Source organism: Lissotriton vulgaris, chromosome 1_2 (assembly GCF_964263255.1).
Source record: "Lissotriton vulgaris chromosome 1_2, aLisVul1.2, whole genome shotgun sequence".
Lineage (NCBI taxonomy): Eukaryota > Metazoa > Chordata > Amphibia > Caudata > Salamandridae > Lissotriton > Lissotriton vulgaris.
In genome coordinates, this window is record NC_141686.1 from 265,221,135 (window position 1) to 265,247,795 (window position 26,661).

Consider the following 26,661-nt stretch of genomic DNA (forward strand, 5'->3'; position numbering starts at 1 on the left):
CGCTTGTACTAAGATGGCGGCAGGCTCCTCCACTGCAACGGACCGAGAAAGGTAGGGTCTTGCCCCGGGCCTCGACACCAACAGCGCCCTGAGAGTGAGAGTGGCAAGCGGTGAAGCGGAGCGCTACCGTTGCGAGAGCTGCCCCCGGTGCAGCGCCCTAACAGACATTGAGCAGCCTGTAGCGCGGAGCGACTACACCAAGATGGCGGCTGGCTCCACCGAAGCAGCCCGTGTGAGGTAGTGCCCCGATCCCGGACCCAGACGACATAAGCACCTTAAGAGGGGAAGTGGCAAGCGGAGCACTGCCGCAATGAGAAGGGACCGCGGTGCAGCGCCCTCGTGTTCACTGATGTAGACCTGATGGAGTCGGGCCTCCTGGGACCAGTCTATGCCCTGTCCAGGACGGTAAGGGAGCTGCACACCAGACCAAGCGTATGCCACGGAGCCCCCACTGACCTAACCCCAGGCGAGACACCCGTGTGGGGAGAAATCTAGTGCCAGGGGATAGCAGGCGGAACTCACCCGATCACGCGGGGCCAACACTGACCAGGCTGGGACCTGCACAGCCGGAAGAGAGGCGACCCGGGACCTGAAATTCACGAAGGGGGCGCAGCTGCGAGACGGGCCCGCTCCTGAGGGCCGGGATCTGGAGTGCTGGTTCTGGCCGGGTTGAGAGAAACGAGGTCACCTGACGGCGACAGGAAAAAGGTGGCTTCGGAACCTTGGAATGCCCTGCAGTCCCCCGCCAAGCTGCGCCAGCCCCTGAAGTGGAGGGCCGGGAGTGGAGGGTGAGCCGCGGAGGGCGTAGGGAGCAAGAATAGATACCCATGGTGCCGCCAACCGCATGGGCCCCCAAGAAGACATCAGAAGTGGACTGCGGTGAGACAATGCAGAGGGGTGCGGAGCGCCAACGCCACGAGGGCAGGCGGCTGTTGCAGGGCACCCAGGTGCCACGGGAGACCCAGAAATAAAGGGGATCTGCGAAGTGCAGTAGAAGAGGATCATCCGTTCTACCCGACTCCGCACGTTACAGGCGACTTTTAGGTCATCGGACCACGAGAAGGATAACGGCGCAACTGGGGTTCTAATGCAAAGGAAAAGGCGGAGACCCAGGCTGCGGAGCTAGAACAGGAAAACAGAGGGACCGGGCGTCACAGACGCACAATGCAGCTACCGCAGCAGTGGTCCAAGAGGGTCGTCACACTCCCCTCCACCTCCTTTCTCACACGAAAGTCAAGCAGCCGGTAAGGAGGACACGAGAGACCAGTCCAGAGAGGAGAGAGTCAGAAGAAGGGAGAGATGGGGAAAAGAGACCCAGTAGTTAAGCCTGCACAACAGGAGACCATTGATAATTATGCCACGGCCTGTCCACAGAAAGAGGCGATCCCGGTGGCCACAGGCGCGTTCGGACACTGCAATGCTGTTGGAGGCGATAAAAGCGTCTAGGACGGATATACAAGACTCGAGACCAGCTTTGGAGGTCAAGATAGGCGAAGTAGGCTCGGAGGTGCTGCTCCTGCGCCAGGATTTCCGAAATCTGACGGAGAGGGTGACGACGGTAGAGACACGGATCAGCGAGGTGGAAGATTCCCTCACCACCCTCCGGAAGGACATGGCGGAACTCCAAGCATCACACCTGCAACTGCTATGGAAAAAGGATGATGCGGAAAACAGGGCAAGACGCAACAACCTAGGTTTCGTGGGCTTTAGAGAAGGTATCGAGGGGGCGGACATGGAGACTTATCTGCACTCCTGGCTGAAGACAACCTTCCCGCAGGCACAATTCTCGAACTGCTTTGTAATTGAACGGGCGCATAGGGAGCTCCTGACAAAACCCCAGGAGGGAGCAAGGCCGAGACCGGTCATTGCATGTTTCCTGAACTTTGCGGACAGAGATCTTATACTCCGAGAGGCCAGGAAGTTGGGAGAGATACGTCTAGAAAATACAAACATTATGATCTTCCCAGAATACAGCCAGGAGGTACAGAAACAAAGACGCTCTTATGATACTGTAAAAGCAAAGTTGAGAGCCCTACACATAACGTACATGTTGCTCTTTCCAGCGAAACTGAAAGTGATATTTGAGGGCAGGACACACTTTTTCAACCTGCCCGGAAGAGGCCTGGAAGTGGCTAGAGGAGAGTCCTATTCTCCGAGGGGCTGCGGACGAAGGTCTTAGGATAAGGGAGGAGATGGCAGCCGCCAGCCTTAGGCTCAGCCCCCCTAAGACTCAGAGACTTAAAAAGCCGCGGACATGGTGACGTATGCAGACAACACCATACCCGGGTCCCAACACATCGGGACGGAGAAGACAGAACTCGGCATCTTCAGCGGGGAAGGCAGCAGCACCATGGTCCAGATTCAGTTGCTTGACCAGTCGTGATGCCTCGGACGACGAAGATGACCCGGGTGGCCAAACATCGGACGGGGAGGAAGTAGAAGGACGCTCTCTACATTCCCTAGAGACGGCAATCCGAGAGCTAGAGCAGGAGACGCCCGGTCTGGCGGAAGATCTGGGCAATGGGACACAGGACTCGCACTCCTGACAGGGGACAGGACTGGTACCCGAGAAAACAGCTCATCGTTGATGGGGCACGCAAGTTACAAACACCCCTTTATTTACTGTTTGTTATTTATTTCTATGCTATGTTCTTCATCATTGCAGGTTGATCGGGCGGGGGCGGGAAACTCACCCGCTACGTACGGTGCAACTGTGGATTAAGTGGGGGGGACCCAAGGGAGGGCGACAGACCCTCTCTGCCAGCAGTCTTGGTTCTACGGAAGTTGAGACTGAAGGGGGTGGGGGGGGTGAAGGGGGCATGGGGGGCAGCGGCGGGTGTTGCCAGTTTGAGGATGTTGGGGAACGGGAATTCAGTTGGAGGAGGGGACAGTGGGTGAAGGGGTGGAGTTGGGCAGGGGAGTGGGGGGGGGACAATAATGTCAAGGTGGCCGCACACTTAAGTGTTCCAAACGATGCCTCCACACAGGAGACCGACTGTACTATGCGACACACACATTAGACTGCCGTGTGATCACATGACAAACTACAGAGACCAAAGGGGATTCAGTGTCCTGACATGGAATGTCAACGGGCTTGGCAGTAAGATTAAGAAAGGGTTGGTGACTTCTTATATTAAACGGCTAAATCCTGACATAACACTGCTACAGGAAACTGCAGCAGGAAACGCATCTCAAAGGGACAAACTGTGCCTTCCTAGCCAGGGGTCAGTACAAGGTATTGGCACATGCCGGATACACCACGGGCTCGAGAAGGGTGGCCATAATGATAAAAAAGACCACACCGTTCTGTATAGCTCGAACATGGACGGATCCATAGGGGACTTATGTGGGGGTAAAGGGGACATGGAATAGGCACGAGTACACGATACTCTCAGTGTATGCCTCCCCAAAACTGCAGGCCAACACGCTTAAGAAAGTGGTTGATATTCTTCTAGACACAGCTGACACTACACAGATTCTTGGGGGAGATTTTAATGATGTGATGGACCCAGGGCTGCCTTAGATGTAGGGAAATGGAAGGGGACTTCTATCACATCATATGGGCATGCCCCATGATTCAAGATTATTGGAGTAAATTTTTGAAGAACTGAGCGAGGTGCTGGAGACCTCTCTCCGACCTAAGCCCCGGCTGCCCTTCTAGGTATGACCAACGACGTAGACCTAGTGCGTCCCCTACTGATATTTCTGGTTTTGGCTCTAGTGGTGGCAAAAAGGGACATAGCTAAGTGTTGGGGGGCTTCAGAACCGCCAGGCTTGGAAGAATGGAGGAGAGGGTTAGACCTTTACATGGCCGCTGAAAGGGTCACTTACAAAGCAAGGGGATGCCCGAAGAAGTTCTGTAAGGTTTGGGGCAAATGGAGGAAGTATCACGGGTTGGATGGGGGGGGCTATGAGGGCGTCATGAGTAGTAGAGAGATAAGAGTGTGTATGCGTCTACTCCAGAGGCATCAGAGTCCGGAAGCAAGAGACTATCGCACCACAGAACTTTGGACTTTGTGTCGGATCGACATGGAACTTTTTAGAGATGTACGGTGGGGAGGGTGGAGGGTGGGACACGGGTAAATGCGAGCTGATGATGACATGATTGTATTGTTGAGTTGTAATAAAATGCAAATAAAAATGTTTTAAAAAAAGAAAAAAAAGATTACTAACATAGTGTCCCGTATGGACTTATTCACCATTTATTAATGTTTGGTCACATGACATCGTCTGTTCACACTGTTGCCCCTTTAGAACGTGGGATGAGGTGAGCGGAATTGAATTGGTGATTTTGACACCATGAGATTCAAAGATACTAATGACCCGAAGGTGGCATTTATCTTACACACTTTCTTCTCTCTTTATGGATAAAAGCTTTTTCTTTGAAATTGGGGTCTCTTTTCACATCCTGCAAGTCCTTAGTTTTTCATTGTGTAAACAACATGCAACTGCATGTTCTTTTATGATATTAAATTTTGTGTTGTAGATTCAGGACGCAACGCCACAAGAAGAATTGGAATGAATCTCTCATTACGCATCTGAATTGTTGTATATACCCCCTGATGAAGGGTTCTGTATTAAACCCGAAATGCATTGGGTTTTGATTTTATCAATTAATGTACATCGTGTTATTGTTATTTTCATTTCACAAGAAACATTCAGTTAAATAGTTGGAATGAGGAAACTAGGATGTTCAGAATGCAATGTATAATGAATTGAATTATAAGGTTTTCGGATTATATTTATCGTGTTTATGCAGATAAAAGATTTTGAGCAACAATGTTTTTTGCATAAATTGTTTTATACTCTCTCCAGAATATCCAGCAACATTGGTTTATTGAATTAGGTTGTTCATCAACCCCACAGCTGTGCAACACATAGTCCTTGGTTTCCAAGGACTCTTTCTTTAAGTTATAATTATCTCTTCGCCATGTGGGCACTCCCTGACAAATTCAGGTGGCCAGTCTTGTTCAGCTAGAAGAATGTCATAGCCCTTAGGAGCTTCTCCCCAAAGAGTGCTCTTATTTTTCTAGTTATGTCCCCCTCCATCCGGAGTGTTACTTTAAATAACTTGTGGGGTACACCAACCCTGGTGTCTGCAGTTTCAACTTGAATGTATTCATTCAAGTCCACTGTCTCCAGACGATCCATCAGGATCTTGCGAACTATGGTGACTTCTGCTGCGCTGTCTAGCATTTTCTGGGCCCACTCCCCGTTTTTGAGTTGTGTCCTCAAGATCCTCTGCATGTGTGATCTTTATGCTTGCTACCTTCTTTTTGGAAAATTCAGCTTTTTTACTTTGTTGAACGTGTTCTTTGTCTTTGGACTTGACACGTTCCTCTTTGTGTTCCGACAGTCCTCTTCTTTCCGATTTCTGCAAGGAAGTCTGAAAAGATCGAGAGGGACATGTATCATTATCTTGATATCTATCAGGTTTTCTTAAAGTATCCCTATTTCTAAGGTTATACCTTTTTTCCGAGGGCCCCCGTTGGGGAGACCTACCTCCGGACTGAGAACGTTTCTCTTTAGGAAGAGCGTGTTTAGTGTTTTTCCTCTTTTTTTTTTTTTAGGAGTAGTGAGGTTATTTTTAATAAAAACTTTTTCAGGATTTTCAGTTAGTTGGGGTTTTAACGGGTTCCCACCCAAACTATCTCTACCTAGTTCTTCATAAGATTTTTCAATAATTCTAGCAAGCTCAAATGGTTGATCTGCTATATCTGTTTCTTTTAACTTCTGGCGGATTGCCACGGATGCTGCTTCACCTTTAATATTAGCTAACAGTACCACCTGATACAATTGTATCAGGTGGTAAGAGAGTTAGCCAATCCTCCAGCCCCCTCCCCAATCGAGCCATCCCAAATATTCTGTAACAAGGTAGCGGACTTTTTCCAGGCTAAGGTCCTGGATATCTTTGACAACTTTACCAAAATAACGATCACCGACTCTGCAATCCCGAAGTCTCCCCCTCTGCCTCCAAACCCAAATTTCGAGGTCTTCTCTCCACCCCTGTCCATGGTGGAGCTTATAAACAGCGTTAAATCAGGATCACCATTGGACCCATGTCCTCCACGTATCCTTAAATCAGTACCCAACCTAATAGCCCCAGTACTTAGCAACATCGGTTTTTCCATATTTCAGACAGGTGTCTTTCCTCCTGTCTGGAAAAAGGCAATTGTAACACCTCTTTTAAAAAAACCCGCTCTAAATCCTTTAGAGCCAAAAAACTACCGTCCTATCGCCTCTCTCCCTTACCCTTCCAAAATAATTGAAAAGGTAATGAACCAACAGTTGTCGACTTACATTGATCAGAATGATCTACTTGACAACACGCAGTTCGGTTTTAGGAAGGGCCATGGGACGGAGACTGCCTTGATAAAAGCTGCCGAGGAGGTAAGGATAATCATGGACAAGGGTGGTGTAGCTATCTTGATACTCCTTGATTTATCTGCAGCCTTCGACACGGTCGATCACACCATCCTGATCGACCGTGTCGCTGCCCTCGGCATTCAGGGCAGGGCCAGAGCAACGCTGGCATCTTTCCTGGCCAACCGAGTACAGTCCGTGAAGATGGGAGGCTTCTGCTCTCCTGATTTCACTCTCCCGTGTGGCGTTCCCCAGGGCTCCTCGCTAAGTCCGACACTTTTTAACATCTACATGTCGGACTTGGCGAGGGTAATAAAGTCGTTCGGTATAGGTCTAACATCATATGCCGACGACACACAGCTGGTCCTGGAGATACACTAAAATGGAGAAGCAGTGGCAGCGAATTTTCAGGAGGGCATGAAGGCCATCAGTTCATGGATGAATCGGAATTGTCTAAAGCTAAATTCCGACAAGACGGAGGTGATGGTTTTTGGCGAACTAACTCCGTCTTGGTCTCCGGTCTGGTGGCCTTCGGAACTGGGAGCTCCTCCACCACCAGTAACCAAGGTGAAAAACTTAGGCGTGCTTTTCGATGATAAGCTTACGTTCCTTAGTCATGCCAACGCCGTGGTGTCAGCCTCCTTCTTTACCCTGAGAATGGTGAAAAAACTGCTCCCTTTTCTTCCCACAACTGCAGGAAAAACCATAATGGTGTTATCCAAGGTGGACTACTGCAATGGTCTATTGCTTAACGCACAAGAGCAAGTTTTGAGCAAATTACAGCTTGTCCAAAACGCTGCTGCAAGGATTCTTATGGGTATACCCAAGCACGCTTCTATCTCTCCCACAATTCGCAAGCTCCACTGGTTACCAATAAGAAGCCGGATAAAGTTTAAGGCCATGTGTATCATTCACAAGGCCTTGAACAATAATGGACCTGATTTCTTCAAAAGAGCATTCAAAGTGTACAAACCTAGCCGAACACTACGTTCTTCCTCGGCCCTACAGCTCCAAATCCCATGCACAAAAAAAGTATCATGGGGAGATAGACGTTTTGTAGTGGCAGCATCAAAATTATGGAATCAGATCCCTTCCTTTGTCAAAGATCATTCTTCACTACTTTCATTTCGAAAACATCTCAAGACTTGGCTCTTTAATCAGTAAGATGTCAGTGGAACCCTTGTAATCTGCAAACTCCAGCGCCGAGACACCGTGAGGTATTTGCGCGCTTTAGAAATTTAAAAAATAAATAAATAAAATAAATAAATATAGCCGAGACCTGTTTGAAATCTTTCAGTAATTTCATACCTAGATTTAAGGCCGATTCTGGAACGTATTCATTTTGAATCTGCCTCAGAACATCTGGTATTACCGTCATGGACGGTACACCATGTGTTTTTGTGTAGATTGAAGCAAAGACTGTACCCCAAATGTCACAGTCCTCCACATGTGGTGCTATCCCCATTGGTAAACAGATTGTCAGAAATCTGTGTTTCTCATGAGGTGTACTATCCGGGAATACTGCCTCTATCCGAGATATTTTTTGAGCTAACCAGAACGGAATTTGTTCCCTCTTTGCAGGTAATTTACCAATGACTGATTGTATAGTCTGTGGTATAATTTTGTTTGTGTTCCCTTGGTGAGGGGTGTGCTGTGGAATCCTTTTCTGCAGGTTGGACTGTTAAAGTCCGCATGACATATTGAACCAATTGTCTATGTATTTTAATTAACTGTTTCAGCTGTATCAACAGTTCTCTACCTGGCATATTTTCTATGTTCGGATGTGGTGTATAGCTGGCTAGTACAGGCCATGTTGCTCCTGGTCTACCTAGTGGACCGAGCCTGGTAATGTGATTTTGATGTTGTAGGGCGCCATTAAACCAGAGCTGATGCTATTGGTAAGTTAGTGGAATTTCAACGTCTTCGAAAGGAATGTATTCCACTGGAGGTTCCTCTGCTTTGTAGTAGTGGAACTTCTGTGTTACTGGATTTGCTTGTGGAAAAGTAATCCATGAATAGAATACCACTGTCTGCCGATACTCATGTGCCTCTATCACAAATATAACTTTACCACCTCTCGATGATACCCCATTTTCTACAAGTTGTATAGTTATGGTTTTCCTTATATTTGCAGGGATTACAGCATCCTCGTCTTTTTCATTAAACCCTGTAACGTCTAAACCCGGTTGGTTCGCATTTACTGCAGCTCCACCGGTTGCGTTGTTGTCGCCGTTAACAGACATTATTTAATGAAAGTTTGCAGAACAAGTTTCAAGGAAACAAAGATTAGGTGCACAATATTTTGGAACACTGTATCCTTCAACGTTGAATAAACCAAAAACTAATACATAGGATTTCTGTCCTACTCAGTTTTGGCGGATATTAACCCTTTACCCACTCCAGCCGTCTATTGGAGTATTTTACGGGAAAAAGGGGTCTGTGAAAAGCACGACTGCGTTACTCTAGTATCTAGCGTTAAATTATCGCCTTACCAAATGTTGGGCGCCATGTAGTGTAGTTCCTATATTCCCAATAGGCTCTGCGCATTGGAAGAACATATACTATAGTTTAGGCATAGGACCGAAGTTGACTAGGTCTCTATCCTATATATTAAACTTAATTGTGAGTGCCAGCTAGCTCAGAGGTCACTAGAAACTTTCTTGAATAAAGAAGGGATTAGTTTCTGACAACCGCATAAACATGACAACTTTGTTTCCCAAGAATAAGAAATCAATCGTTAGAGTCGCGGAAACAATAGATAGCTATTTTACTCAGTCAATCGTGCATGCTTCGTTTCACCGGAGGTGCTGAGAAAATAGAGAGACGGGCGTTTTCAATAAAAAGTATGTATTGAACAGTCTTCTTTCTCAAGCATAAGAAATGTACTGCTACAATAGTAATACTGGTTATAAAGTACAAGGCATATAATACGAACAGTATTATAAAGTAGTACTGTAAAAGCATGATATGGTTTCTAAGCCATAAGTTTCCTAAAATGTATAAAATTCATACAGTGATAAAATAATGACTAAAAGTACTCGACTGGTGCTTCTAAAATACGCCTACCCCGGTGTACCTAACCTAAGTCTAGTACTAGGGAAGAAGTGAGGAGTAGCTTAAGTTTAGTAGTTCTCTGCCAAGAATCTATTCCAAGAATTCTCTAAGGGTCTAATCAGCTCCGTACCTTGGTTTTAGAATGAAGGAGGTCTTGTATATCTTTCTGAGGACTTGATTTCCCAGATAACAGCAAGGGTAAGCCGGAAACACTGGAGCTGGATTTCTCGGCAGGAGAAAAGACAGAGTCTCTCAGTGCGTCAGCTGGAGGGTCGGCTTCCTTCGGCTCTTGCTGCTGCAGGGCGTCGGGCAAGTAGTTAGTCGATCTGATCCAAACCACTGTGTGTTTGTCTGGGCAAATTTAGGCATATTTATACCTTGAAGGTGCCGAGTTTGACGTATGATTGGACTTAATAACGTCACTCAAAGACTCAATTCTTTGAAAACTCCAGGAGTTCTTGGATAAATCAATATTCAAGCAGGGGGAAGTCCCTAGCTGCTGAAGGCGGGTTTTTCCAAGAAATCGTTGTTGATTCTTGGAACTTAGTTGAAGTAGTCATGCCGTATTTGGGCTGCAAGGCTCAAGCCAAATATGGTAATGATTTCTATGCCTATATAAGGATTGGATAATGTATACCTATATAAGGGCATGAATCGGGAACATTTACACTATGGTCCTTGATTAGTTTACAACAAAGTGAGGGCATGCATCCCTGCCCTGAGTGAATAACTAAAAGTGAAACAAGTGAGGGCATGCATCCCTGCAACAAGTAAATAACTACAGGTGCAACAAGTGAGGGCATGTATACCTGCACCGAGTGAATAACTAAAGGTGAAACAAGTGAGGGCATGCATCCCTGCACTGAGTGAATAACTAAAAGGGAAACAAGTGAGGGCATGCATCCCTGCACTGAGTGAATAACCACAGGTGAGACAAGTGAGGGTATGCATCCCTGCACTAAGTGAATTACTAAAGGTGAAACAAGTGGGGGCACGCATCCCTGCGCTGAGTGAATAACTACAGGTGAAACAAGTGAGGGTACACACCCCAGCCCAGACTCAATAAATACGGTTGAAACGGGGGAGGGCACGCACCCTAGACCGGAGTTAATAAATGTGTGTGAAACAAGTGAGGGCATGTACCCATGCACTGAGTGAATAACTACAGGTGCAACAAATAAGGGCATGCACACCAGCCCTCAGTGAATAAATATGGTTGAAACAGGTCCTCCAGGTCCAGGGCTGGTTCACGACCTTTTTTGCATGGTGTAGTGCTGGGTAACAACAAAACCAGCAGACATTCATTCCTTTAACAACACAAATATGGCAGTGAGACTGTGCAAGTTAAGTATTTTTGTTGGATCAGTGGGATCTATTTTTGATGTCCTGGTTCAGCATGGAAGAAGATGAATAGATTTCCCCTGGACAAATGGAGGTGTAGATGCAGGGTGGGGACTCAGGCACAGACAGGGCTACCCATAGAAGTTCTATAAAGCCCTGCACTCTAGAATCTCGCCCTATAATGCTTTGCAGGGCCTTTGGTTGGCATTGTATTTTTGCCCATACCTTTGCTTGGGGTGGTTCTAGGAGGATGGGACCACCACAATCATTGAGCATGATATGATCTTTGTGTTCAAGGCATCTGCTTGGTCCTCCCCCTAGGTTAGGGGAGACCCCAAAATCATCACCTTTCTCAATGCCTGATATTTTTCGAAGCTCATTTTTGTGAATTGGTTATATGCTTTTTAGCATGTAACGGTAAAGTTGTTTTATCAAAGAGTTGTGGGTGCATTAGCTAACTCTGTTACGTGGCGGAGGCGTAGTTTTTGCATGAATTCTGTGTTTTCAGTGTAATGCATAGTTAACAAATGTCCGCAACCTCCGCTAGCGGAGCAGAGTACATTGCTCATGGCTATAAACTATACGACTGGGGTTAGTGAAGCATAAAGTATGTCTGGTGTTAGTGAAGCTTAAACTATGCGACTGGTGTTAGTGAATCATAAACCATATGACTGTTAGTTAAGCATAAAGTATATGCCTGGTGTTAGTGAAGCATAAACTATATGTCTGGTGTTAGGAAGGCATAAACTATAAGTAATGTGTCAAGGTGACACTAAAGCATAAATGACCCTCTTGGAATTAGTGTAGTCAATCGTACACTATACGTACGGTGTTAGTCAAGCATACGCTATACGTATGGTGTTAGTCAAGAATATGATATTGGTATGGTGTTAGTGAAGCGTACGCTATAAGTCTGGTGTTGGTGAATCTTACGCTATATGTCTGGTGTTGGTTAATCGCACGCTATATGTCTGGTGTTGGTGAATCATACGCTATATGTCTGGTGTTGGTGAAGGATACGCTATACGTCTGGTGTTGGTGAAGTATACGCTATACATCTGGTGTTAATGAAATGTACATTATACGTCTGGTGTTAGTGAAGAGTACACTATACATTTTGTGTTAGCGAGGCATGAACAATATGTCAGGCAACAGGGTGTTATCGAAGCATGATCTACATGTCCTGTGTCCACGTGCTCATGAAGATGAAACTATACACCTTTGGTGTCACTGGCACAGCCATGCCTGGCTCTAGGTATATGGAGTCAGGCCTGGGCAACAGCATGTACTGCACGTTGGGTGGCAATGGCCAAGAAGTGACAGGCCTAAGGAGTTTGGTGGTGGGAGCTTAGCAGTTACAAGTACAAGCCGGACACGGTTAGAAGGTAGTTGCAGTAGAGTCTGGTAGACAATTAGTTTAACAAGCTCCATTTCTGTACTCACCTGTAAGGTGTACCAGAAGGTGAGAGTCAGAGAGCTGGTGGTTTCGTTGACAGGATAGTGCCCAGGGATGCCAGTGCAGAACATGATCATATTCACAAGTGCCAAGAAACTTTGCCAGTGATCGACCTGGTCCAACAACGCCCTGCGAGAAACAAAAGAACAGCATGTCAAATGTGAAGTAAATCAGTGATGCACTTTGTCAAATACAGCTTTAAATTGCACTGGCCCTTCGGAAACCAAGCATACTGGGCTTTCTTGCCCCAAAACATATTAAACATCACTGAGTTTATTTTCTTGAAATACATTTTAGGGTGCAGTATGCCTATGTCACAGGTATACTTTGAACTGTAGACAAGAGTTATAAAGAATGAAGAAAGTATCCAATTAGGTTTGTTTCTAGATCATACTCATGGTATGAAGCAGTGAGCAGTGTCAAGAGTAAAATCACCTGTTCCCACATTAAGGTAGCATGTAAGATACTGGCTAAATCTGATTCCCTTCCATCTTTAGTACAAAATGCTGAACAGATAAAATTCCCTTAGATTCCTTGGCACAGGATGCTGGTAGCCAAGGTTCACTCAGTTTCCTTGGTCTGCTAGTAACCCATGATTAACTCAATTTCCGTGGAAGAGGCACAGTATGCTACTAAGCCAAGACTCACTTCTAATCCTTGTCACAGGCACAGTATGCCACCTACCCAAAACTCCCAGCTTCTCCCTTCCTTGGCACAAGCACAGTATGCTGCCTAGACAAGAACCTTCTAATCCTTGGCACAGTATACTGCCTAGCCAAGATTCCTTTCTAATCCTTGGCTCAGGCACACTATCTAGCCTTGTCAAGACTCCCTTCGAATCCTTGGCTCAGGCACACATATGCTGCTTAGTCAACACAGCCTTTGATTGTTTGGCACTGGCACAGTGTGCTCACTCACATATGAGCAACTGGACCAAGAAAATAAATAGACCTACACTCGATAGTCTTCCTGTGGTATCCAAAGATATTGGAGTAGATGCCTCACTCACTTATCGTGACATGCTTCATCATCGGCACCTATCCACACCCTAGTAAGATAATAATACCACCAGGGCGGACTCAACCAGGAGAAGTCCCTGGGAATTCTTAGATACATTTGGAACTGGATAGTGAGGGATCCAGAGAAGTGGTGAATAAAAATACCTCAAAGTACATACCAGTATTAGTCCTTTATTAGTAGAAAACTGGGGGTATGGTTAAAAAAAGGGAAAAGGACGAGGTTCCCATTGAGAATAACGGCTCAATTGACCTTCATTAGAAAGGATGCATACATGTTTCTGACCTCACAATGAGTCCATACAGCTCTGGGGCCTTCTTCAGGGCTTGAGTTGTGTTCCTGCATTGGGGGGGTGGGAGGGGGTGTTCTAAAGCGGTCACCTGAGACTATAATCCATCTATGGATTGCACTTTAATTTTGGGGTATTCTGGCATCCTGCATATCTGGCACCAGGTGCCATACTGTAGTCACACTTGTGTCAAGGTACTAGCACTGCCCGTAAACCTACGGGGCTTGACTGCTCAGATCGCCACTGAACAGTATGCTGCCTAGCCAAGACTTCCTTCTACTCCTTAGCTCAGGCACAATATGCAGCTTAGCCAGTAGTCTCTTCAACTTCTTGGCGCAGCATGCTGCCAAGCCAAGACTCCCATCTAATCCTTGGCTTAGGTACACTATGATGCCCAGCCAAGACTCCCTCCAACTCCTTGGCACAGGCACTGTGTGATGCCTAGCCAAGACTTCCTTCAGCACCTTGGCACAGTATGCTGCTGAACCGAGACTTCCTTCAAGAGCTTGACAAGGGCACAGTATGCTGACTAGTCAAGACTTCCTTTAACACCTCGGCACAAGCACGGTATGCTGCCTAACCAAGACTCCCTTCTAATCCTTGGCACAGTCAGGGTATGCTGCCTAGACAAGAAGCCCTTCTAATCCTTGGCACAGGCACCGTATGCTGCCTAGGCTAGGCTCCCTTCTAATCCTTGGCACAGGCACCGTATGCTGCCTAACCAAGACACCCTCCTAATCCTTGGCACAGGCACAGTATGCTGCCTAGGCAAGACACCCTTCTTATCCTTGGCACAGGCACCATATGCTGCCTAACCAAGACTCCTTTCTAATCCTTGGCACATTATGCTGCCTAGGCAAGGCTCCCAGCTAATCCTTGGCACAGGCACCGTATGGTGCCTAACCAAGACTCCCTTCTAATCCTTGGCACAGGCACAGTATGCTGCCTAGGCAAGACACCCTTCTAATCCTTGGCACAAGCACTGTATGCTGCCTAGGCAAGCATCCCTTCTAATCCTTGGCTCAGTCACAGTATGTTGCCTAGGCAAGGCTCCCTTCTAATCCTTGGCTCAGGCACAGTAAACTGCTTAATCAAGACTCCCTTCTTATCCTTGGCTCAGAATGCAAAATATAAAAAACTTCAGGATTGAGTGGCAAAGGATTCAGGAGAGCCAAAATTACATTGGTTTTCAAGGAAGAGGCACAGACTGTTGGCTGGCCCAGAGTCCATTAGATTTCTTAGCAAATGCACACAATAGTGGCTGGTCAAGAGTCCCACACTGTCAATGCCACAGGCACATGATGCATGCTAGCTAAAACTCTTACGTTCCTTGACACAGAATGCTGGAGCACCAAGATTTCTTTAGTTTACTTATGAGAACACCGGATACTGGCTAGCAAAGATTTCTCTAGTTTCAGAGCCATGGGCGCACAATGCAGGCTAGTTTGCATTCTCTTGGATTCCTTGGCATGAGCACCGTCAGCCGTGTAGCCAAGCCTCCCTTAGATTCACTTCTGCAGGCACAGGACAATGGCTAGTCCAGAATCCATTAGTATCTACACTACAGCCACACAATGCAGGCTAAGTTAAACAAACTTAGTGTCCCTGGAACGGAGTACTGAGTACTGGACAGCCAAGATTCTCCTCTGCTTCCTTGGCATAGGTGCAGGTTGCTGGGTAGGTGATACATTCGAAGTGGAATACCAGAACTTGTCTAGCAGGAAGTAGGACACCAGCCTGAGCACTCAAAAAGACATAAATACACTCTGTACGTTCTAGTGATCTACTGCCCAGGTATATCCTCAAAGTGAAATGTCATACCTTATTATATTAATCACACAGTACACTAAAATGTCCTTTTATACCGGGTAGTAATCTATTGCACCTAAACTAATTCAGAGCAAGATGGCACACTTCTGTCTCAAAGTAAAATACCAGTTTAATGTTGCTTTAAAGTAAAAATCTGCTCCTCACTGACCATCTCATTAATCACACAGCGAATACAGGCACAAAGCTCAACAAAAGCGAAACTCCCCATATTTGACTCACATAACATTTTTCCGTTTTGTCACCAACGTCTGCCCCATCCTATTCTCTATCCCCACCAGCCCCTCTCCTGGTCTGATCCTCTTGCCCTCTTCCCAAACTGCCACATGCTCACCAGTCTCTCTCCTGCCACAATCTGCCCTGTGCTTACAAACATTCACCTCATCCGAACCGCTAACCCTTGAATGGACCGTTTGTCCGTTTACTAACTTGCGACTACCACACATTCATTTCATAAATCTTTATTCGAATTCCAAGAATTCATAAAAGCACATTCTCAAATTTACAATAGTATTTTAAAATCCTTAAATAAAAAGCTTTGTCAGTTCATAATAAACATCAGACAATTTAGCAAAGTTTCTATACAAAAAGAAAGTCTAGGATTATCCATCATTTTGTGGGCTCGAGTGGTGGTTCTCAAAAAAGTGCTAGTGCGAAAAACTATTTCTTCATTATCCAAAGAAAACAGCATCTGATAAGATTTCCCCAGGTCGATGTTTTTAAAAAAAAGGAGTTAAAAACCATTTTACATATTTTAAATAATATTTACAAAAGATGAAAAAGTGCAAATTAGTTTGCGCGCTCACTCCATCACAAGGGCATGGTATGTTTACTAAATTTGACCGATAGCCTAGAGGGAAACATAACAAGAATCTTACAGTTGAGGGAGGAGCTACGCGGGCATCCAAGATGGTCGCGTGAGCAGAGAGCTCCCGAGACCCGCGCCGCCCTTATTGATCTATCCTTCCGATATCCTGGTTACTTTGATGGGCTTTTGAAGTACTACTCGTACTGATGCTGCTGCACTTTTCGGGGCCGAGATCGGACTTCGGGAACCATCTCTACGTCGTCCTAAGTTTTCTGGCCTAGCCCCGGACGGGACCAGGGACTCTGCTGCTCTGGATGGCCGAGCAGTAATTCAACAACAACGGTCGCCTGGCATCTGCTCAACCGGTGGTGTTGTCACTTCCACTTTCGGTTTCCGTTCCATCACCGAACTGACTACCTGGGATCTAATCTGCATTCCTGGCTCCGGTAGTCTAACCGGCTGTACGTCCTGACCACAGCCCTGTGCTGGCGGTCAGTGATTTTTCGCGATAGTGCGGCTTTGAAGTCCAGAGGGTCGCTGACATTTTATCGTGACCGGGAAGACCCAACGGGGCGCTGATTCCAATATGGCGATGAAACCCGAGCTGGAGAAACGCAGGAATGTCACCAATCGTGGGGGATCAGTCCAGTCTAACGTGATAGATCGTTATACTCAGCCAAGAGGCTACCCCAGCGCTGCTAGCCGCAGTATTGAGGACCCGAGGACGGACCTGATGGCTACATCGGAGGTGTCCCTTCAAGACCTCATGGCCGCCATTGCAGGACTCAAGGCAGATATGGGTCAACAATATGAGGCCATCGTGTCCAAGATAGACACGGTGGCGGTCGATGTTACCCTTATTCGAGCCGACTTGGCTAAAACTAATGAGAGGGTCAAAGCATTGGACTTTTAAGCTACCAGTCTGGTTACTGACATGGCGGAAGCACAATCGGAGATCGGGAATCTGCGGTCATTGCATGATCTGCTGGCCAGACGTATGGAGGAGTACGATAACAGGGCCCGACGGAACAACATTCGCCTGGTCGGGGTACCGGAGGACAGTGGTGCTGCTTCGATCGATTTACTGGTCGAGGAATTAATTGTCGCCAAACTTGCTCCCGCAGGCCTTAGTAAGTTCTTTGCGGTTGAGCGTGCGTACCGCTTCCCAGGAGGACAGGTCAAGCCGGGGGCTCCCCCGAGGCCTAATATTGCTAGGCTATTTCACTTTCGGTAAATAAACAAAAGAAGAGTGTCCGTCTGCGTGGCGTTAAAAAGGTGAGTATAGCACGTGAAGTATGAGGCCAGATGGACTTGGTCAAAAGACTGAACCAACTTTCAAGAAAAAATACTAGATTTTTTTCAGGAAACCCTCACTCACCCTAGTGGTGACATGCTTCATCATCGGGTCCACTAGGGAGATCGAGTACCTCCCCAGTGTGCTGAGACGCCAGGAGACTGCGGAGCAGGTTTTGTGAGAGTGAAGGGTGAAAAAAGTGTGATTAAAAATGTCTAAGGTTGTACCAAAAAATCATTTATTAGCTGGTCAACCCGACATATTAAAATTAAATTAATTATGTGCAAGGAAACTAACCAAAAGAAATACAGGTGTTTCCCTGTTAGGGGAAGGTCAACATGTTTCTGCCCTTTAAGTGTATGAATTTACAGGGCTTTCATCAGGACCAGTATGCGAGTGTCGCCTCAACAGGTGTGGGCGCGCTAAGGCCCACCCTGCCAAAGGCTGTGAAAGTTAAAAATAGCACTATGTGTAAAATGGTGCGTTAAAAGTACAAACCAAAAGGCTAGGGGATTTACCTCTGTTGCGAGGAGCCCAGAAATTTGTACTTAAAGTGAACCTCGCCCCATAGATTCAGGGGGGGGGGGGTGGGAGCGACAATGGCACACCGCCCGCAACGCTCAGCACCCACTCGGCACCTAGCTGTCCCCCGCTGGATCTCGTGGATCACTTTCGGGACAGGGACGCCATTCTTCAGGCCTCTTGCAGACACGGCCCGCTGAAATTTGAGAACAGCTCCATTTCTATCTACCCTGATTTTACTCCTCAAGTGCAACGGCAACGATCAGGATTCCTGGGAGTGAAACGTCGCCTGAGAGACTTGGGACTTAAATATGCGATGCTGTTCCCCGCTCGCCTACGTATCGAGTACAGAGAACGTGCTTTTGTTTTTTTTTTTCACAACCAATGAACGTGCTTACGTTTTTGATCAACCGGACAGTGTTAGTGACTGGCTGGACTCATTGCCAAAGGACGACGCCGAGAGCGGAGGCCCCGGAGGCGCGGACAGAGGTGCATCGGCACAGGAATGACATTGGGTCCTGAGGACCGATTCTGGGTCGTAATTATTTGCAGAGTATTTTTATATGCCTTCACTTTTAGGCCCAGGGGTGGAGCGGGTTGGGGTAGTCTCTCCCTTCCTCCTCAGGGGTTCTTTGTGTAGATTTTCGGAAGGGGCGACAGGCACACTGCAGTTTGGGGTGGCTTATGAGTCAGCAGGGGTGCAGGGTGGGGGGGTGTTGTAACGGGTTCTTGGTTGGGGGGTGAGGAGAGGGGTCTTGGTTGTTTTTTGTGTTCTATGGTTTTTTTCTCACATGGTACTTTATCGCTTGCATATATCCTTGCTCTGAGGTTCTGGGAGGGGGTGGTTTGGGAGTCTTACTGGAATGGGGGGAGGGGGGGGTGACATGAAAGTGCTGTCTTGGAACGTTAATGCTCTGGGTGATAGGATTAAACGTGGTATTGTGCTTCAACTTATCAGACGCCATTCCCCTGATGTTGTTTTACTCCAGGAGACCCACTTGATAGGAAATGCTTGTAAAGCTCTTGACCGCCAAGGTTACCGACTTGTGGCTCATGCTGGCTTTACATCCGGATCCCGAGGGGTTGGTATAATGGTGAAATCCTCTTTGGCCCTTGAAATAGATGACGTCACCCTCGATGATCGCGGTCGATATGCTGCTGTCTCGGGGAGATGGGAGGGGAGGCTGATTGTAATTGTTGCTGTTTATATTCCCCCGGGACTGCAGGCTACCACTTATGCTGACCTAGGTAGGACTCTTCTAGGGCTTCCGGATGGTCTCCTGATCATGGGCGGGGACTTCAATTCGGTGATATCGGGCAAGTGTGACCGGCTGCCCCCTAGGGTTCTGCCGTTGTCCCAGATGTGGCTGACTGAATTGATTGAGACCTTTGGGTTGGTGGATGTTTGGCGGATGTTGCACACCACACAAACTCAGTACACTTTTCACTCTGGTGCTCATGGCAGCCTCTCGAGGATTGATTACTTTTTGATGCTAACTGCTAACTCCTCCTTGGTGCGTGGGGTCCGGCATCTCCCTAGGGGTATTTCTGACCATTCCCCCCTGTTACTCGAGGTTTCGGCGGGAGTCTTTTCTGGAAGTAGGGTCCCTCCTATCCATCCCTGGCACTTTAAGAATCCTCAGCTTCGCTCGAACTTGGTTAAGGCGATCGATTGTTATTTTGATGAGAATGTGGGATCGGTCGCTTCCCCTACGGCTCTGTGGGAGGCTTTTAAAACCGTTATACGGGGTTCCGCGTTGTCCCTTATTGCGGCTGATAGGAAGGCAAGGAGGGAAGCTGTGTCAGCTCTTGAGGCGGAAATAACTACGCTCGAAAGTGAGTTGGGTGGAGACGATACTCCTGCACTTTTACACTCCTTAGAGCTGAAACAGGCAGATTATAGAGCCTTGGTAACTGACGCTGCTAAAGTGATGCATATGAATCAGCTAGGCCGTCTTTACGATGTGGGTGATAAGGCTAGTAAGCTCCTGGCGTGGTTGGACAAGGCTGTGAGACTGAACCGTGTGGTGCCCGTAATAACCCGTGAGACTGGTGAGTGTGTGACTGATCCGGGGGAGATCGTTGAATGTTTTGTGGACCATTTCCGAACGGTATACAGATCTGTGAGTGACCGGGATGAGGCTGACTCCTGTTTGCTTATGCGCGACATTGCGCTGCCTTGCGTGTCAGAGGAGGATAGATTAGCTCTGGAGGCACCTATCACGGTGGACGAGATCGCCATTGCCATTAGGTCCTTGCGATCAGGCAAAGCAATGGGGCCCAACGGTTTGCCTATCGAGCTCTACAAACTGCGACCGGACAAAATGGCTGCCCATTTGCGCACTATGTTTGTTGATGCATTCGAGGCGGGCCTCCTTCCCTCCGAACAGAGTTTGGCTACCATAGTGGTCATCTACAAGGATGGCAAGCCTCGTGACCGATGCACCTCTTATCGCGCCATTTCGTTGCTCAACGCCGAGCCTAAGATTCTGGCCAAAGTCCTGGCTAATCGTCTATTGTCAGTGATCTGCGACTGGATTCATCCGGATCAGTCCGGTTTTATTCCTCATCGAAATACAGCTCTCAATCTTCGTAGACTCCACAGCGTTCTCGCGAGAGCTGAGACTCTCACTGAACCTGCAGTTGTGGCCTCCCTGGACGCCACGATGGCCTTTGACACCATTGAGTGGCCATATTTGTGGGCGGCCCTTTCCAAGTTTGGTTTTGGTCCTAGCTTTATTGCATGGGTGCGGCTCCTATATCACAACCGTTAGCCCAAGTTGTAGTAAACGGCAGAGTTTCTGAATCATTTCCATTGGGACGTGGCACCCGTCAGGGGTGCCCGCTCTCTCCACTTCTCTTCGCATTGGCATTGGAACCCCTTGCAGCGTGGCTTCGCTGGGAGCCCTCGATTAAGGGGATCCGGTGGACACCGGATCTGGAAGATCGCGCCTCGCTCTACGCCGACAATATTCTTCTTTATTTCACCTCACCTCAGAAGTCTCTCAACGTGCTCTTTGATGTTCTCACCTCCTTCGGTAAGAACTCCGGGCTTGTTATTAACTGGACCAAATCGTGTGTCTATGTTATAGCGGGGGTGCTGCCTCCGCTGCCTCGTAGATTCCCGATTCAAGTGGCAGAGGATGGCTTTAAATATTTGGGAATTTTCATTTCTCTGGACTCCTCAGTGCGCTATGACCGTAATCTCTATGCTCCTCTTCGTCGCCTCAAGCAGGATGTACGAAGGTGGCGTGATTTGCCCTTATCTCCACTGGGACGAGCGGCACTTTTTAAAATGATGTCCCTCCCCAGGTTTTTATATGCCTTACAGAATTTTTTCGATCCTGTTCCTTCCCGTTATTTCCGTGAGGTTGAAGGCCTTCAGAGGCAGTTAATTTGGGACGGACGAGCCCGTATCTCCCTGTCAAAACTCACGCTCCCATGGTACGATGGCGGTATTGCTCTGCCTGACATCAGACGTTATTATTGGGCCTCGCAATTAAGTGCGATTAACCACGTGACGTATTCTCCAGGGCCCACTCCCGCTTTCGCTATGGACAAACTCCTGTTGCCGGGCGGCAACTTCAATAGAGCCTTTTATTCGAAGGCACCACTCCGGCTCCTGACTGGACCTATGAAATGCGCCGTGCGTGCTTGGAAGGATGCAACTGTGGCTACTGGTTGGAGCGATAGATTGACGCGCATGACCCCGTTGTATGATTCTGAACGGCTGGGTAGCCTGTGGCGGACGAAAGGGTTTGACAGATGGGATATGATTGGTATTAGTAAGGTGGAGGATCTTTGGGTCAGAGGCACAGTAAAATCCTTTGAGGCCCTGAAGGTAGAGTATCAACTGGACGAAAAGGAGTATTTTCGTTACCTTCAGGTGCGGCACGCCCTGCTCTCTGCCTTTCCCCCTGGGACGGAAATCCCCCAGTCGTCCCCACTGGAAGATCGTATTCTGGACGGCCATGTCCCGGACAGTACGATTTCTTTATTTACAAAAAGCTCATTAACACCAGGGCTGACCTTCTGGTGAAGCTTCGGGCCTCCTGGGTAGCGGATGGCCTCTAATTGGATGACGAAGACTGGCAAATGGCGATTTCCTCCCCCAGGGAGGTGGCTATTCTGGCTCTGCTTCGCTTTGTGCAATTGAAGATCCTCCACCGAGTCTACATGACTGGTATGCGTCTGGTACGGATGAGGCTCTCAACTGATGGATTGTGTAGGCGTGGCTGTGGTATGAACGGCACCTTTCTTCATATCCTGTGGGAATGTCCGGTTATTTCCGCTTTTTGGTCTAGGGTGCATGATGTGATGGGGCGAGTCACTGGGGTCCCCCTCCTTCCTGAGGCGAGGCGCTGCCTGCTTAATGTGTGGGAGCCTACGGATTGTACGGCCGCTCAGACCTTCTGGATCACCCTGGGCAACATGATTCCCAAGAGGGACATAGCGCAACTCTGGGGCTCCCACAGACCACCTGGAATAAGTGCCTGGAAAGATAACATGGATTGGTGCATGTTTCGGGAAAAGATAGTTTAGGAGGCTCGAGGTCGTCCTAAGAAATGGGGTAGAATTTGGGCACAATGGAACGAATACCGTGGAGACATCTGTACCCCACCACTTGATTACACTGAGACCATTCCCTCATCCCAGTAATTGACGTTCCCCTAGATTAGCATCCATTCCGTTTTAACATTCCCTTTCACTGTGTCCCTGCCCCTTGAAGAACTGGTTTCATTCTTATATATTGATTTCCCCCTTTTCCTCCCCTCCCACGAACTAGACATTGTTTTTACCATGTGAGTGTTTGTTTGTTTGACTTTCGACAAAATTACAAAATTGAACCTTCGTTATCCTTTATATACTGTTTTATGCCACTACACCCTAATGAATCGACTTATGGCCTTTTCCGCAGCGCAATGTGGTTGATAATTCGCTTTATTGTCATAGCGGCCGGCCCGATTGGGTTGTAGGCAGACGCTGTGTACTGTGCATTTGATAAATAAAGGTTTTCAACAAAAAAAAAGAATCTTACAGTTCCTGCTCTCAATCGAAATAAGAGGCTTCTTTCCCAGTTAGTCATTGGCACGGTAAGATATATTGGTAAAGGATACCTATACAATTCCTTGCCCATGTAACTAGAGACGGAGGATTTCTTAGATTCTCACTGATCCTTTCCGAATTATAAAGTGGATAAAGTGCTTTTTTCAGGTCATTCTTGTGGAATGAATCGGCTCTACTTGGGTCTAAAAAGAAGCTACCTTTGTCAATGCTACATAGACTCTGATAGACCCCCGAGAGCCAAGAAATATCCATTCCTCTCTCGCATTTGAGGCAATCATTTATAATTTCTTGCGTTAAGGATGCAGATGTATTCCTCCAAACTGAGAGGAATAAATGGGGATACTTGTTGGTTCCCACAAGTCATGTATCTCCAGGGATTCAGAAGCTGGGATCAAATTGGAATTTCTACCCTTGGAGAGGTCATGAAAGGAACGGTTTTAAAATCATTTGAAGGCCTCTGCACAAAATTCTCAATGACCCAGACACAATTCTATACATTTTTGCAACTACGGCATGCTCTTCACCCACATATATCAGGGACTTGACTACCATCCCCAAATTTAGCCCATTTGAAGGCAAACTATTAATGGGGGATTTAGGGGACCATAAGATCTCCAAAATATACCAAACCCTGGTCACCAATAGCCCTAGAACATTAGACTCCCTAAATGCAGCGTGGGAAGATGATATTGGGCAGTTTGATGGTGATGACTGGGTGAAGGAGCTCCAGTCGCAGAGCGGGCCGCAGTCTTGATCAGACTGCACCTAATCCAGTTGAAATATCTACAAAGAGTGTATTATACCAGACACCGGCTATGGAGGACAGGGCTGGTTGAGTCTCCGCTTTGTTTTCGATGTCATGTAGAAGATGGTACGGTATGGTTGTGTTCACTATTGGAGGAAATCGGTACACAAGGCATCTGCTGTTTCTAGGTCTCACGTAGCAAAGCGAGATATCGCAAAACTATGGTAGGCAGAGACCCAGCCCGTGTGGAGCTACGGAAAGCAGGATTGGAATTTATTATGGAACTGGAACTCCCAGTCTTCATCCCCCAGGGATGTCTGCAAAAACATGCCAAAATATGGGCCAGATGGGGCACTTATAGAAATATACCCCTGGAGCTACACAGAGGTGCAGAGTACCAATTAGATGCGGAGGTGATAACATAGTTAAGAAGATGGTGGGTCTAACAAATCACTCACGAATACACCACGTAGATGCACAACCAAGACTGAACATATGTAGAGGTATAGGCATAATTAGAGAATTGTTTTATAATAGGATATATATATATATATATATATATATATATATATATATATATATATATATATCTCCATACACCGGTTCACAGTTCCCCGACCACTGAGCGCTCGTTGCGGGTGCGTAACCCTACGGCAGAACCACGCCGGTGACCGGGAAAAATCCCTAAGGCAGAAGGAGTCACATCACATCGTAAGTTTCAGAACTCTAAGTCCGTACGACCTCAATCAATCGGAGGAGTTATACATTCATCTCTGAAAACACAAACAAGTGGCAATCTTGAATGACAATACAAGAAGGGAAGATACCAAACCAAAAGAGTTGGAAAATCATAAAAAAGATAGTCAAAAGGTTAATGAACACATCAAGAAGAATGAAATAAATAAAGAGAACAAATCCCACTGGAGGGTTTAAAACATAAACTAGGACCAAAATGGCGCAGACTCACCAAAGAGTTAAAATCATAAAACCCAAGAACTGAAAAAACTGGGATCTGTTCTAAGAGTTGAAAAGAGAATTAAATTGAAAATAAGGGGTTATTATTTTCTGTTAATTGAGTGGTACAAATCTTACCCAGAGACTCTTTATATAAAAACTACAATATCCACAATGATTAGCATAGTAACACAGGAAATGATGTAACACATTATTTTGAATGCTTTAAATGGTTTGAAAAAAATGCGGGAAGTTGATCGTGAGCATATGGCCGGGATGCCCGCCACCCACTCCCAACACCAATTCCCCAAGGGGAGGAGACAGAGACTGGTTTGAGCTTTTGGAAGGCAGGGGGGAGTTACCTCCCCGGCCGTATTTATTAAAATATGAAACAAAAATTTAAAACATTAAATTAAAACGTTTCATGAACTATGTACAATTTTACTTTCGTTACATTTTGATAAAGACATGTTCTTTGGCTAACCTTAACAGCTCTCTAATACAAAGGTTTCCTAGCCGAGTCTAGCATCCTGAAAATGTATACCTTCTAAATTAAAATTGTACATCCTAGCATTAAGGGCCAACGGCAAGGTCTTAACCGGTGTCAGATCCCTACTACCAAAATCCCGCCCTCACGGTGTGAGTGGCGCATGCGCAGAGGACTTTACCCTCGTTGCCAACTGTAACTTCCCTTTTCGTGGGGGCCCCCTCTCACTCGACGCCATCTTAAAGGTCGTCCTAGTCCCCGTGTGAGGTATCTGTAAGAAGGACAGCGTGGACTCCCCTCCCCCCCCCTTCCCCACACTCTCTTCCGCCGTTGCGGATATCCGGCCCCCGGGAAATTCGTAGGAGGGGCATCTAGCAGTCTCCCCCCTGGGAGGGGCCTATTGCCGTCTCCCCCTAGGCGACCCATCCGTAGTGGGTGCCGCCTCCCCGTGGGAGGGGCCAATGGCCGCCTCCCCCCGGGCGCTCCCATCCATTCTGGGTGGCGCCCCCCTAGGGACCTTGAAATTACTGCTCACCGATCAGGACCTTACCGCCACAGGCCGGATAGTTGACCGACTATCCAGCCCCCCCCACACCTCCTAAAGGTCATGCCTCCTCAAACCCCTTAGCCATGCTATGAAGTCTCCTATGAGTAAATCATTCCCCTCCCTAGACAGGTGAACCCCATCATTCAAATAAAAATGATCACCCCGAATACACCCATGTGGGATGCTATGCAGATGCGCGGAGCGAAACAGTTTCCCAATTTTATTGTTGACCTTCTTAACCGAGTGGTTCAACGCGGACACAGAGAAACCCCCTCGCCAAACTTTCCTGGGAATCATGTGAGACCAGGTAATTGTACACCCCGGGAGCCTCTTAGCCAACCAGCTGACTGCCGACAAAATGTGTTCCACTAACACTCGTCTTCCCAGTCTTACCAAGTCATTGCCCCCCAAGTGTACTATGATTATAGATGGCGGTGACCTTTGCCGCCCTAGCAGACCCTCCACAAACGATTGAAATTGGTCAAAACAGAGGCCTCCCTTCCCATGGAAGGACACTCTAAACCTGTATTCCCCAGATGAGTGAGTCGCGTCACCTGCCATGAATACATCCCCGGCGCGCCTCACGTATGAGTGGCCCACAACCCATACCACTTGCTCTCCAGTCGGTGATCCTCGACCGCTGGTCCTCCGGTGATGGGTTGATCCCAGATTCCGCCCCGCGTCACAGGCTCGCGAAACTGTAATTCAAGCAAAAGACAACAAGCGTGAGTGCATTTCATCAGTCTTTTACAACATGTGCAGCCGCACATACCTTTTGAAACAGTTTGAGGACCAACGGCCTAGCTGTTTTACCTCTTCTGCACCCAGACCCCGAGCCGTAGCCTCAGTATTCTGCCCCTATTCTGAAGGAGTGGGTCCCAAAATCGCAC

General features: G+C 47.4%; 1 protein-coding gene across 2 annotated transcripts in view; it reads right to left on the reverse strand.

Annotated features, from left to right (window-relative positions):
- IPO13 (importin 13) overlaps window positions 1-26,661 on the reverse strand; it is a 627,153-nt gene that overhangs the window by 350,364 nt on the left and 250,128 nt on the right. For both annotated transcript variants that reach the window (XR_015307559.1, XM_086953190.1), the window contains exon 4: window positions 12,202-12,343. Coding sequence is in view for 1 of the 2 variants with exons in the window: in XM_086953190.1 (XP_086809316.1) it covers window positions 12,202-12,343 (142 nt within the window). In the remaining variant the exon portion in view is untranslated. The remainder of the gene's footprint in view (window positions 1-12,201; window positions 12,344-26,661) is intronic.